The 14,457-nt window shown below is 55.5% G+C and overlaps 1 protein-coding gene across 1 annotated transcript in view; it reads right to left on the bottom strand.

Annotated features, from left to right (window-relative positions):
* Positions 1-7,742, bottom strand: part of LOC308655490 (xylosyltransferase 1-like) — a gene marked incomplete at its 5' end in the record, with an annotated part of 46,958 nt that extends 39,216 nt beyond the window's left edge. The window contains 6 exon segments of the mRNA XM_081305593.1: positions 1,212-1,292; positions 2,574-3,073; positions 4,258-4,411; positions 6,084-6,322; positions 6,943-7,162; positions 7,558-7,742. Of these exon segments, the coding sequence (XP_081161719.1) occupies positions 1,212-1,292; positions 2,574-3,073; positions 4,258-4,411; positions 6,084-6,322; positions 6,943-7,162; positions 7,558-7,742 (1,379 nt within the window).
* Between the last annotated feature and the right edge of the window lie 6,715 nt (positions 7,743-14,457).

The following is a 14,457-nucleotide window of genomic DNA, read 5'->3' as shown; positions in this document are numbered from 1 at the left end:
AATGAAATTAGGAATGAATGGGTGAAGGGGCCCAGAGTGAGGGACCCCAGTAGGCACACCGGTCACAGTGGCTATCATTCTGTGCCCAGCCTCTCCACCCCCAGGGGCCTGAGCAGCTAGGGACCTGTAAGCTAGAGGCCGACAGAGCACCTTTGAGTCTGGGGGCTCCTTTTAGTAATGGAGGCAGGGATGAGCAACCAGGGAGAAGGGGCACATGGTCGGCCAAATGCAATCAAAGTTAACGTTTAGGACAAGGAGACAGGAGTTTGGAACAGTGTCCTGAAGCCGTGGGGCGTGGAGGTCATTGCTCACTTTTGTCCCACCCTTGGGATAACCAGGAAAACTGAGTCACAGGACCAGCCAAAGGATACCGCACTAGCAGGAGCAGAGAGACCTGAAGCAGAGATGGCAGCCTTGCAGGGCCAGGCTGGGCAGGTAGACAGGTGGGGACCGTGGTGGTTTGATGAGGATGGGCTTTGTCTAGATCTCAGTAATACCTACCTGAGAAAATTCAGGCACAGTGTTAGGGACCTAACAAGACTAGCTGGAAATCTGGATTTTCATGGGAAATTTTGCTGTCTTTCTTTTTTTTCTCTTTTTATTATTATTTTTTAATTTTGAAACAGGGTCTTGCTGAGTTTCTTAGGCCCTCCCTAAATGACTGTGGCTGGCCTCAAACCCGTGATCCTCCTGCCTCGGCCTCCCCTGTCTCTGGGATTACAGGTGTGCATCCCCTGCCCGGCTATATGGCGGTCTCTCAATGGAGCTGTTAATTTTCGAATGAAACACCTGAATTGAAACAAAGCCAAAGGATACACCAAAAGGGTCAAACAGCCAATTAACAAGCTACCAGGACCCTGACTTGCCAGGTATGCTGAGTTCAACGGCAGAACTCAGATTTCTCCTACAGGGGGCGCTCAAGACTAAGTCAGTTCTGGCTGATCTGCCCTACTCAAAGGGTTGCCATCGGAGACCACGAGGCAGGAAAATGCTCAGGGGAGAAAAGGGTTGTGACAGGAGGCACATTTCCATTTCTCTCTGTCCCTTGGCTGACAGGAGGGGCCACTTCCCATCTTGCCCGAAGATGAACATGGCCCTCCCCCTCCCCCAGCCTCAACTTATCTCAACATCAGGACCAGCCTCGAAGGAAGCCCCCAAATTATCAGGTTTCCCATTTCTGCTTTGCACAGGGGGAGGGGACCATGTGCTACCTTGCATTGTCCCTGCCATGTGACTTCAGGAAATTCATATCTCGGTACCGGGAGAGAAATGCCACCAACTGGTCATTTGTCCTGTGGAAATAAACAGAGAGGAAAGTCAGGGTCCCCCGGGGGGGGGGGGGGCTATGGAGACTTTGGGTCTTGGCTCCCTTCTGGGCCTCAGAATCCACAGTCTCCCTGTGTGTCACCCAGCTCCTCCTGCCTTCCCCCGATCACCAGCCTGGTGAGATGCTCTCTTGACAACCCCACCCCTGCATTGAAACGCCTGTCTGGGCAGCTCTGTCCCACGCACTCCACTGTCCTGGGAACCCCTGGAGGACAGCCAGTCATTGCGTGTGACATGTTTTAGAATCTCCAGGGCTCAGCCCTGGGCTTGGCAACCATCAGTGTGCAGCCTGATGCCAAACACAGGGCGGCCTCAGGACCTTTGCATTCCCTGTCCCTGAGAAATTTGGCTGTGTTATCTTCCCAGTGCTGCCTGCTCTTTTCAACCAGGTTTTTCAAATGTCACCTCTTCAGGGAGGCCTCTTCTGGTCACTTGACCTCAAGTAATACATTCTGTCACCATCTGGATACTCTGAGCTTGCCAACCATACAAGGTGAGCACCCCAAGGATAGCCCCTGGTCATTGTTTATCGGTGGTACACAGTAGGAGCTACTTCAGTGTTTGTTGAATGAATGAAGGAACGAATGGACACGAGTTGCGTTTGGACTGACACCTGGTGACGGTCATGGAGACCGCGTCACCACGGGGCTACGGGAGGAGGGAGCTTTCAAACCCTCCGCTGTGCAGTACAAATGGATGCCTTCGTCCCAGGCATTGTTATCCCAAATTTATCGCCATCAATCTTGGCACCAGCAGTGTAGTCACAGCTAATCAGCTTGTGCATACAGCTGTGACAGTATTTTAAAAGGCAGTCACACAGGTCTCCATCTGCCAGAAACGCAGTCGCCTCTTCCGCTGAATAAACCCAAACAGGTAAACGGCGCTGATGTGACAGCCCCTTCATCAGCGGGCTCTGGGCTCCAAGTTTTACTTAGAAGGAAGGGGTTAACCATTGTCTTAGACCCGGAGAGGCGGTGTGGGCGGTGACAAGGAACAAGGAAGGAGGCTAGACTTTGCAGAAGCTTGACAGCGCTTTAGAAAGTGATGCCCAGGCTCCAGAAACAGAAGGATCTGGAAAGAGAGCCCAGCCATGTGGCTCAGCCCGCTGTGTGCAGGGAGCAGCTCTTGAGGCTCTCTGGGTGGCGGCTGATTTCAACATGTACATAGTAGGCCCTTCCCCCATACACACGGAGTGAATAACCGGGTGCCTTGGAAGGGCACACAGTAGGCGCACTATACGTGCACACCATGCACACTGCCCGGCTCCGTGCGCCCGGCCCCCTCCTGCCCCTCCCCGTGACTCCGCAGTCTCGCCACTCGGAGCCTCTGCGCTCTCATTGGACGCAGCGTGTTGACCCACTCCTAATTCCGGCAGGGGTGGGTGGCGCGGAGCAGTTAGGCGCTGTCGCAGTGAAAATGAGCCTGCCGCCCGGTGTCCCATCCCGAGACTGAAATGAACACCCATGGCCAGCCACCGTTCTCGGGCGCCAGGAGAGCCCCGCGGGTCTGCGCAGAGGTGACTCCGTCCCAGGGGCGCAGAGCGGAGCTGGGCTGTGCGGTGGCGACGCGGGAGCACCCGGGACGCGCAGGGGCACCCCACGGGGACGCGCAGGAGGACCCCAGGTGCCGCACAGCCAGCGCTGCACCCCTGGCCTGAACCAGCGCCCGTGCCCGCCAGGGGGGAGCCCCGCGGTGCCTGCACCTGGGTACCTGTCGCTGGCCAAAGGACAGGGTCTTGAAGGAGCGCCTGGGAGAAGAGGCCACTAAATCAACCCATGTTGAAAAAAAAAATCCAACAATGTCTCTTTCCCAGCCACAGAGAGGCCCCCTCTCCGTCTCAGCCTCGGCAGCCCCTATTTACCAACCCCCTCGTCACTCTCTGCGACAGTTCATTATTGTCGTCCTGATGAATGCGGGACAAGTTAACCTCTGAATGGGTCCCGGCAGTCGGAATAATAAACAGGGCCCCTCGGTGGGAGGACTGAGGGGCCAGCAGGGCTGGGGGGGGGGGGGGCCTCTCGCGAAGCCTCCCTGCCTCTGGGGGTCAGGCGCGCCGCAGCTCCATTTGGCAACCCCGGAAAGCGCCTTTCAGGCCTGAGCTGGGGCTATTTTCACATTTACCACTTCACCGAGTCCCCATCTGACGGGGATGAATAGGCATTTAGCGAATTTACTTAGCGATGCTTCCACATGAAATCGTCTCAAAAGATGACATCTTGGGGGAGGGAGGGGGACGGGAGGGGCCGCGGGCTCCAGGCCTGGAGTCGGGGATAAAGCCCCCTTTCAAAGCCCAGCACTGTGGGCCCGGCCCAGGACCTTGCTGGATTGGCTGGCCTGGTGGGGCCGGGGGACCCCTGCTACCCGCTCCCCCTGGGTGTCAAGAGCCTGCTTTGAATGCCAAGGCGCCTCCCAGCCCTTCTCCAAAAGGACACGGAATTGGGCTGGGGACCAAGTTCCCCTGCGCTGCTTTCAGACGCCTGTCGATAATTGCCTGCATAATATTTAGTTCTCTCTGGATAATTAGCAGCTCCCGATCTGTTGACATTTTACCGGGTTCCAGTCCCTTGCCCTCCCCTCCACTCCCACTTCTTGCTCCTCCTGGTGCCAAAGAGGCTCCCAGGGCTCATTCCTGGGACCCATCTCTTGATCAGTTTCCTTCTAACATTGGCGGATGGGATGAGAAATCGTGGTATTTCAGGCCAGTACCTCTGCCCCCAGCGTAATGGGGACCCATCCCTGCCACCTTGAGAGCCGTGGGGAAATCTTTGCTGAAATAGGTAATAAATAAATAAATGCTGAAAGAATCCGACCGGGAAGCACACGGGAATCTCAGCTGAATTGGGTGACCCTGCGAGTAATCAAATAAGCCATTTGTCCGATGTCCACTGTGTCCTAGGCCTGGCGACACACTCTTGCTATGTCTGATTGTACCTGAGATACAGTGTGTACTCCATTCTCATTGTACAGACTGGGTGGCTGAGACTCAGAGAAGCCTTCTGCACCTGGGTACCTGTCTGGGTACCAGACGGGGATTGGAACCTCACACTCAGTATCATAGTGGGTGCCCTTTGCAGTGGAACATCTTCTGCAAGTGACAGAGAAGGGATGAGTGAGTGGATGCCTCCCGGGTCACAGCCGGGTCTGTGACTTTAATGTCTCAGGCCCCACCCCAGACCCATGAGCTCCACTCTGCTTTTCAGTGAGATTCCGGGATGCTGTGGGCGCTCTTTCAAGTACAAGAAGCACTGCTCCCTATCAAGTCCATCTTCTTCTGCTCCCCACAGTCTCTTCTGGAAAACGGAGACTCGGAGCAAGTTACTTTCATCTGCGTGAGCCATGAGGAGTGTTGGGAGTGTCATACAAAACCGTGCACCTAAGACCCGCTCCGTAGCACCTGGCGGAGAGGAAGCCCTGGGTCTACGTTAGCTGAGACTGAATGTCAGATGCTCAGGACATCGTGAACCAGGGACAGCCGAGCAAAGGCCCAGCTTGACTTGAACTTGGAGGGTTTTCTGGGTGTAAGACCCAGGGGATGGACGTTCTGTAGAGCGCAGAGTGGGAAGAGCCCCATGGAAGAGGCCTTGCCCTCCGTCCCCTGGCTGGTGTCCGAGTGAGAAGCTGGCTCCCAGTGGCCATGACAGCATCAGCTAGCTGCTTGGGTAAAATGACATGTAACATAAAAACGTCCACCCTGACCATCTGTAGGCACGGGTTCAGTGGTATCTGGAACGGGCTTGCTGTATGTGCCACCCACGCCCAGAGCTCTTTTTGTTTTGGCACACAGAGGCTGACCACCCATTAAATAATGGCTCTCCACTCCTTTTCTTTTTGTTTTGGCACACAGAGGCTGACCACCCATTAAATAATGGCTCTCCACTCCTCCTTTTCTGGGCCCCCCAGCAACTATGGTTGTACATTCTATCTCGACGATTATGACTACCCTGGGGATTTTGCTTTACTCTGCAGAATTTGTCTTTTTGTGCATGGCTTGTCTTGCCTAGGAGAATGTCCTCATGTGCTTTCCTTTTCAGGGCTGACTAGTATTCCAATCCGATATACCACACATATGGGATTCCCCCCGCCCCTTGCCCCAAGTATACATGAAAAGCAGTTAACTCTAGTCTGTATTTTTTCTAAATCCTCCAGGTCATCAAGGGCCTCCACAGAGGGCTCCACTGTCCTGATTTTCCCAGGCTGTCACAGAATTTTAAAATTGGATGGTCCCCAGCAAGTCAAGATGAGTTGTGGCCCCAGGTATGGATCCGTGGAGGGATGTCATCACAGGAAAAGTGGCATGCCCCATAGGAGTAGGAAGCTTTTTCTATGAAGAATCCACATGTACAGAAAGGCTGGTGGGGAGGCTAATTGTCAGTCTTTCCTAAGCTTTTAAAGTTACCAGGAAAGCTTAAATACGGCCAGATTAAGAACTAAACACCAGCGATAGCAACATCCACAAGAGCGTCTGACTATGCTACTGTGTGGCGCCGGACAGAATTCCAAGCACTTGGAATCTATCAATCCACTTAACCCTATGATAACCTATGAAGTCCATGCTTCTATGTTTATATCATTTTAAAATTACATAAACAGAAATGTGCATTCATGATGAGATAATGATATGTCTTGCCATCCTGAATAATCAACACACAGATGTCACCCTTTTAACGGCTGCACTGAATCCTGTGGAGTCGGCACAGTCAATCCCCCAGCGATGGACACCTAGGTTGTCTCCGATTCTTTCCTCTTACAGACAACACCTCAAGGCGCGGGCTTGCAGATCTGTGCTTCCGTGGATGGGTGTGCTAGATTTCTGCACGATTACGTTCCTAGGTGTGGAATTGCTCACTCCAAGCCTCACTTTGCTTTTGGAAAGACACATTTCGGTGGAATGAGGCGTCCTCAGGGGTGGAGGCGGGGTGGGGGTGGGGCACACGATCTTCTCTTGGGTGGGTGGGGGGGCGGTGGCGGCTGCAGCTGGCGTCCACCTGCCTGGTACCTGCACCAGGAGTTTCCCTCGGACAGGATCTGGCACATAGCAGGTGATCAACTAACACTGTCATTCTTAACAAACAGGTGGCACCTCTGTCCACGGCTCGCACCTCCTCCTGGGCTCGCGCCTCCTCCTGGGCTCCCCTCTGATCCCAGCCGCCACCTGTCTTCCCCACACCTACTCCAGGTAGTGGGCCCCTTGGTCCTCTGGGGGGTTGTTCAGGGCAGGGGTGACAGAGACCCCCGCGGCTCTCCCTTGGGTGTTCCCCGGCTGGTTTATTCACAAGCCTCACCGCCCTCTTCTTGCCAACTGGAAAAATAACGAACGGAGCTGGGGATTCCAGAGGGCAGTGAAGAAAGGTCAAGTTCACGGCTCTCTGCAGGAGGCAAGAGCCAAAGGACTGGAAATGAGGCGACTCAGGTTCAGATGGGGCGGAGTCTCGCAGAGTCTTTGCCAAGACGCAGGGGAAATGTCCAGAGGGGGCTGGACACCACTCTCCTCCCGGACCCTGTGGGCACCGTTATGGCCACCGTGGGCCACCCGAGGGAAAGTGAGTGGACAGAAGTGCCGTCTGTCCTCCCCCAGGGCTCCAGCGAGCAGCCGCAGGATCTTTCTAAAACACGAGCCTGGTGGTGTCGCCTCTTGCCCTTCCTGTCCTTCGGTGGCTGCAGGACGATGCTACCTCCTCCCTGAGGCCCAGGGGTGGTGTCCAGTCTGGCCTGGACAACTCCATCTTCGGGACTCCCCGGAGCTTTCTGAGCTTCTGTGCTGTGGCCTGACTCGGAGGGTTGGGAGGGCCCTTTGCTCTCTGGGGGAGGGGATGTCCCAGTCCTCTGATCCGGACGTCTGCAACAGCAGAAGTCCCTGTCCTCAAAGAGCACCTGGCAGGCTGGGGCAGGTGACAGATGGGTAGGTCCTTGTGACCTGGGGTGAGACCCGGGAGCTCAAGGGAGGCAAATGCAAAGCATTTCCATGTGGGGACATGGTGGGGGACAGTCCCTCCCTCCACGCAGGCAGGCAGCACATAGCAAAGCCACCTGGGTGACAAAATCCAGTCGTTTTAACCGGATTCACCCTTTCGTTACTGATGAGAGTGACACAGCACAGAAACAAGCTCCCGGCCTGGTGGGGCTGGCGTGTGGCTTCTCAGAGCCCCAACACGGTGGCAGGCCACCTGGAAGTCACCGCGCCTCACTGTCTCGGGGCGGTTCCTCTGAGGGTCCACCAACAGGACCCCTCACCTGGCGGCCTCCCTCCCGAGGGCTGTAGGGGAAAGGACAGGAACCAGCCCTCGGGGGCCACAGGGGGTCCTCCAGCACCGCAGGGGGCTGCCCTCCAGCCCGCTGTGCGGGTGTGCGCGTGGGAACTCGATGTGATTACGTTTTAATTCTCTGAAATCGGATTTTCCCCAGGTGCCACCGGGCATCTCGAGCGGGCAGGACATCTGGTTAGCCAAATTCTACAGTCCCAGATGACAACCGATGACGGCCTCTGATTGGGTTTGGTTCCCCTTTGCAGGACACCAAGGGATGGAATCTGGAGGGGGAGCCAGGTTCAGCTGTGACAAAGCTTCTCGGAGACAGATTTGTAGAAACCTCCTTGTGATCTTTGTCCCTTTCTTGCTGAGTGTTTTGAACGCTGCCTTGGGCTCACGGAGACTCAGTTTTCCCATCTGCCAAGTGGGAGCGAGAGTGGTGTCCGAGCTGCCCGGATGTCCCTCGAGGGGCTGAGGCCACAGCAGGTGCTGGGGAAAGACTGGAAGGACGCGTCTGTATTCCTGTCTGGAAACGCCGGAGGCAGTGGTGGGCAGCCCTGGCCAGGCCTCTTCTGAGCCAGGGGTTTTTAAATTTTGCCCACCTGTCTCCCTAGCTTGTGTTCAAGTCCTTCCAGGGTAAGCTACCCCAGGACAAGGACGTCGTTTGATTCATCTGTGTCCCCCCAATGTCCATCTCAGGCCTGGAACACGACAGGTTCCATCAGCCTTATGCCCATTTCTCTTTGGGTCCCCACGCCCAGCCCAGAGTGACCACAGCAATCGCTCAGCCCCAATGAACGAGGTCCTCATTCCCAAGTGGAGTCCACCGTTCCTAGCGCCCCTAAGCTGGGAACGCCCTTCCCACAGCTTTGCTTGATCAGCTCCTACAACTGTCAGCTCAGTGTCCATTCAACTGGGAAGGACAGGTGTTAAATGACCACTCAACTACACTGAACTCTATCGATAAGCTCCACTTCCTCTGTATTGATGATTAAAAACAGATTTTTCTGCCCCATTACCCCCTCCGGAGTTTGTTCCAATAATGACCAGGATCTACACAGTAATCATTTATCCATTTCAATTTCACCACAAAGATGTCCCAAATGCACCGACATCCAGGCATTGGAAGTTGAAGAGGCTAAGAAGACGCAGACCTGAGATCAGAGGGGCTGGTTCAGGTCCCAGTGCCATTACCTACTGGCTGTGTGGCCAGGGGGGCGGGTCACTTCAGTGACCTGATGCTCAGTGACGGCCTCATCTTTATAACTGGGGGGTGGGAACATCCCTACATCTCAGAGCTGCTCGCAGATTTCACGGGACAAGAGAGACCTCCCAGCTCACACAGAAAGTGGTACCCGAAATGGTGTTCCGAATGTCGGGTGGGAAAAGAACAGGCGTCTCCTGCAGGCTGGGCAGCCGGGCCCCCAGAGCGCTACAAGGTCAGCTGTTACTAGTGTCACTGTTATTGTTGCTACTTCTCCAGGGCCAGGCCAGGGTCTGTGCTGTGCTGGGGGCTGCAGAGCAAGGATCTTGACCCCCGAACTTCAGGGCCAGGTCCATTGGGATTTCAGCCTGTGGGGGGGAGGGGGGACGGAGAGCCAAGGACAGCGACTCCGCCCTGGTCTCCTCCTCCTCCTCCTCCTCCTCCTCCTCCTCTTCCTCCTCCTCGGGCGGCCTGCCAGGTCCACTCACCGGTCTCCCAGGAAGCAAGGTTAAAATGCCCTGAAGCAAACACGAAGTCAAACACCAAGGCCACCTTTGGAAACCCCAGACGGCCACAGGCTCCTGGTTCCAGGGACACGGGGCAGGTCCCCCCCCCCACCTGCTCGTATATTCTTTCCCCACAGTTTCCCAAGGCCATCTCTTTGTCTCAGGGCGGGTGAGAAATTTTAACAGATCAGACTGAGCAGAGGTCACAGGCCAACGGGGGCTAATTTGCCATCCCTGGGGACAGGAAACCAAACATGTTTTAAAAGAGAATTTGTCATATGGATGAGGGGTTTTCCAACTGCATATGGGGGAGCCCCAAGTTCTCCTGGGCCTCTGGGGCCTCAGGCAGCTCACGGAGCCACTTCACCAAGGACTTCATTGGAAATTTCATCCAAAGAGTTAGTAGCTTCAAAACAAAGGCTCAAAAATTATTAAAGACAATGGCCAATTGAGATCCACTTCTTTGTTTTGGAAGAGGCAGAATGTCTGGGCAGCATTGCCGCCCTCTGAACAGGGGCAACCAGCCCCATTCTCCTGGATTATCCCCCTAACATTCCTTGTCCACGTAGCTTCTTTTCATTTGCTGCCTGAGTTCTATGCTCTCCTACCTCAGGACCTTTGCACACACAACCTCCTTGGCCTGAAGACCTCATCTTCCATCCACTTTTTTCATTCGAGTTAATTTCCCCTTTTGTTCAATCTCATCTCAAAGGTGCTTCTCCAGGGAAGTCTCTCTGACCTCTTAGAAGAGAAGAGGTTCTATGCATGTTATTTTCCGGCATGATACGCATGTAAATTTCCTTCCTAATAGTTTCATGAAGATGTGATTATTTAATGGCCTAATCAGTATGTTCCTCAAGGCGGAGATGTTAAAATATCCTGTTGGTGGCTGTGACCTCAGATCCTCACCACTGCCTGGTCCACTTCAGGTTTCCAACAAGCGAGCGCTGACCGATTAGATGGCTGAGTGAATCAATCCGTCAGTCCTGAGACCCTAAAGCTGATATTTCACTGAGACCCATTTTGTGATCATCGCATTGGTTAAAATTTTCTCTCCCTCTTTAAAAGGACAATTTGGCAGACTCCTGAGACAAATGGCAGCTGGGGGTGGGGGACACATATCTAGGCAAGATGTTGGTGGGGAACCAGACCTACGGGATCAGCCAGATTTGCAGAACAGAACAGGAGCCTGAGTGCGGTCACTCTGGGAAATCTTGGAGAATTAGCAGGCATTAAGGCATTAGCTGGTGACTTGCCTGGCCAGTCACCGGAAGATGCTCGTGTGTGTGTGTGTGTGTGTGTGTGTGTGTGTGTCGGGGAAGCAGAGCTCTCGGGTAAGGGCCGAAACCAATGAGTCTCGAGACTCAGTGTCATTAACCTTTTGGATTCAGATTGAGGAAGGTGTGCAGGTTGGGGACCGGGCCAGCGAGCACAGGTATTATGCAGAGAAGGCCAAGGGGGCGGTAGGAATACAGGTTCCAGGGAGCAGAGGAGGCTCCAGGGCTGGACAACCCAGCAAGTGGCCTGTCTCCTCTGGGTGGGCCCCGGGCAGGCAGGCTGGGGTGGGAACAGCATCTCACGGTGCTGCTCCTCAGCTGGGGATCGGGACAGGCACGCCACACACATGGAGGGATGGTAAAGGGAGCCTGATGTCCTATGTGGGGTTCAGCTGCCCTGGCTGGAGGGAGCCCAGGTCCGGGTCAGGGGAGGGAGGCCCTAGGCCCTGGGAATCAGGACCGCAGTTCTCTGTCCAGGGTCCTGAAGTCTGAGCCCCTGCGGGGACCACAAGCTGGTACCAGGGTGGACAGAAACCACTTGGGTAACTTAGGAAAGGCCACACCTAGAAAGAGGGCGGGTGGGTCAGAAGCTAAGTGGGCAGAGACCTTGCTCTGTGTGCTGGCCTGGCCACTCTCCGTCATGCTAAGAGCTGGTGGATGGTCTGGTACAGGGGTCCGCAAACCAGGGCCTGTGTCCATTAGCCAAGTTTCCAGGGGCACGGGAAGCCCCGCCCATGTGCGTCATCCATGACTCCCCGCAGGGCTGCGACCCCAGTGCCGGGGATTCATCGTGACAAAACTCCGCAGCCCACCAAGCTGGAGACAGTCACCCTCTGTCCCCTTGTCCAAATGCTCGCCATCGGGCTGGGGTTGGGGCTCAGTGGCAGAGCACCTGCCTAGCACATACCAGGCTCTGGGTTCCATCCTCAGCACCGCATAAAAATATATAGGTAAAATAAAGGTATTGGGTCTATTTACAACTAAAAATATTATGGGAAAAAAAGCCTGCCATCCCCACATCTAACCGGATCTTTATTTTGGGTTGTTTCTGCATTTGCCCCACAGCTGTCTGGGAGGTCCACCTGATCAAGTGACTTCCTGGCTCCCCCTGTGCTCCCTCTGGGATGTGACTTTCTCTACACCTTTGTACCCAACATGTTCCCCATCAGCTCACCCTTACGGCTGTGTCCCCACCACCCAGCTGGCCTCCATACAGTAGGTGCCCCATAAAGGCTTGTAGGATGACCAAAGAGTGACTCAACCCCTGCATAATGACTTTGTAAGAAATTTCTTATTTAAATCAACTATTTTTAAAGAGAAAGCTTCAGCTCCCGAAAGCCAGGGTTGGAGGTCAACGCAGGGAGACGCTGGTATTTCCAATAACTGGCCTGCGTATCCCGTCTAGGCGTCTTGGGTGCGAGACAGCGGCCCAGGGGTCATACTGGAGGATCCCTGGCTTATTGTCAAGGACATGGGTGGGTTTGCATCGGAGTGCTGGGTCTCGGTGGGCGGGCATGTCCTCAGGTCCCTTCTCCCATCAGTGGGGATGGTAAAGGTCCCCACTCACCAGGTGGCCCAGAGATTGAGCGAGACCCCGAGAAGCACTTAGCTCTCTGCATACGCTTAGAGCTGGGGGAGCCATGGTGGGGACCTCAGGAGGGGCCTGACTCCCGTCGCTCAGTCTGTGACAAAGCAGCTCCCCTTAGTGCTGCGACCTTGCTCTCGATGAAGGGACACAGCCCCTGCCCCTGAGTGGTTCCCAGCACCCTGGTGAAGCCATTTGGATTAATGGGACTCTTTAGCTGTAGGTGACCGAGAATGCATTGTTCAGAGCAACTTGTTAGAAACGTTCCCAGGGTGGCAAACTTTTAAACAAAGATTGACTCCATAATCAAAACCTGCTTGGCCTTCAGCCAGATCCCGGCATCCCCAGGAGCACAGTTATATTGAGTAGGGGTGGTGACGTCTGCGCCCCGGGCTTGCTCCGCCGCGTAATGTTGACAGATGGGCACCATTAAAGCCGCGCCAAGGAGGAGCCTTCTCTGGAGGAAGGAGGACCGGGAGGGCAGTGGCTCTTAGGGGCATAATCTCTAATTCTTTCTTAGCAAGGAGACAAAGCACTCGTGTGACACTGCACATCACCGTCACCCTGGGGAGAGTGGCCAGCACCGCCCGTGGCCTCCTCTGGCCTGGTCTCCACTGGGCGATGGGCCGGTGGTGTTATGGGTAATGGGCCGAAGCCAGAATCCAGGTCCCAGCCCCTCCATCTGGACCAGGGCAGCTGTGGCGGGAGGCAGGGGGCGGGTCGAAGGAGCAATGGATGGGCACTTTGCTCTCAGCCTTGGCTTCTATGCCATGACCATTCCCACGCCAGGGACCCATAGGGGTCTCCGTCACTGCCTAGGGCCAGCGGGGTGGTCAGTGGCTCAATGCTTGGATCTGGGAAGAGGGTGGGGGGTGAGGTCCATGGGCAAGTCAATGGTCCCATTGGGAATTGGAGGAAGCTTCCCACTGGGAATTTCAGGAAGATGGCAGCTGCTCTGATTCCAGGGCAAGAGGAGAGAGGGACATGGGAAGGTCAGCACTGCCCCCCCACTAGCCAGGCCCGAAGCGAGGAAGACGAGGGGCCACGGTGGGGCCTCAGCTGCAGATGAGATGGCTGAGCTCCTGGCAGTCCCCTCCTCACTCCCATAGCCACTGGGTTTCCTGAGAGCCACGTCCTCTATCTGTATTTAGTATTAGTTCCAGGGTGTGGAGGTATAAATATGAGATGGGGGGAGTAAAGAAATTACTGGCCCAAAAGGCCAGACCAAGGTTTTATCTTTTGGTCTAAAATGCGTGACCCCGCAGGGTCTTCAGATCCCACCACCATGATGATCGCCATCCTCCAGACGGCTCAGGTTACTCGGCCAGCTCTTCTCGTGCCCAGTGGCCAGCTCTTCTGGTGCCCAGCGGCAGGCTGAGCATCCCCGTCCTGGTGCTGGGGGAGGGAGAGGGGAGATGGCGGGGAGCAGAGGACTGAGCTGCCCTGCTGGTCTGGCTGGGTGTCGGAGCGCTGGACAGACAGCAGTACAGCTCAGTGACAGCTCCCGTCGTCCTGCCCCTCTGGCAGGCAAGGAACCCGAGGCTCAGAAAGCTCAGCTTCCCTTGTCTCGGGAGCCTGCAGCTGGGGGAGGGTGGGGGAGGCCCATTTGTCAGCCCAGGTGACCCTAACAAGGTCCTGCAGGCTGGGCGGCCTCAACAGAGAGTTTTCTCATAACCTCGGAGGCGGAGGTTCAAGATGGAGGTGTTGGTCAATTTGCTTGCTAGCGCAGGCCCTCTTCCAGATGGTCACCTTCTGGCTGGGTCCTCGCATGACAGAGAGGAGGGAAGATGGTTGGCATTTCTTTTCCTAACTCCCGAGGACCAGGCTGCCCCCTCACCCTCCTAGCGGATCTTAGGGAGACCCACTTCCGTCCACAGCAACATTTCCAATCCAGGTCGGGCTGACATGGCATGGCCTTGTCCCCACCCTCATGGAATGAATCCACGATGGTGCAGAAGTGCCCGCACGGTTTTGGTTTTGCTTGGAAACAATCCCATGTCTTTGGGGAAACGGCCTCCATTCACTGCTCCTTAGGTGTGAGGCTAATATGTAAATGAGTGAGAATCCCATCGGCCACCGCCAGTCCTACCGGGAGAGGCCTGGGGAGTCCAGGATGCCCAGGGAGCAGGATCAGCAGGGAACGTGAAAGCGTGGCTGTTCCAGTTAATGTGGGACGGCTGGTCCCCAGGTCTGTGCTTAGAGCAAATGCATTCATTCAAGTGCCATCTCCCATCAGCCAGAGAGGGAATGAGCCCATCTGGACGTGGCCCAGGCTGGCTGCGGTGGCCACGTGGTGGGGTTGGTGGTCTCGTGT

The sequence above is a fragment of the Spermophilus citellus genome (assembly GCF_964194105.1).
Source record: "Spermophilus citellus genome assembly, chromosome: 9".
Lineage (NCBI taxonomy): Eukaryota > Metazoa > Chordata > Mammalia > Rodentia > Sciuridae > Spermophilus > Spermophilus citellus.
Note: the sequence above shows the minus strand (reverse complement) of the source record. Positions and strands in the feature narration are given on the sequence as shown.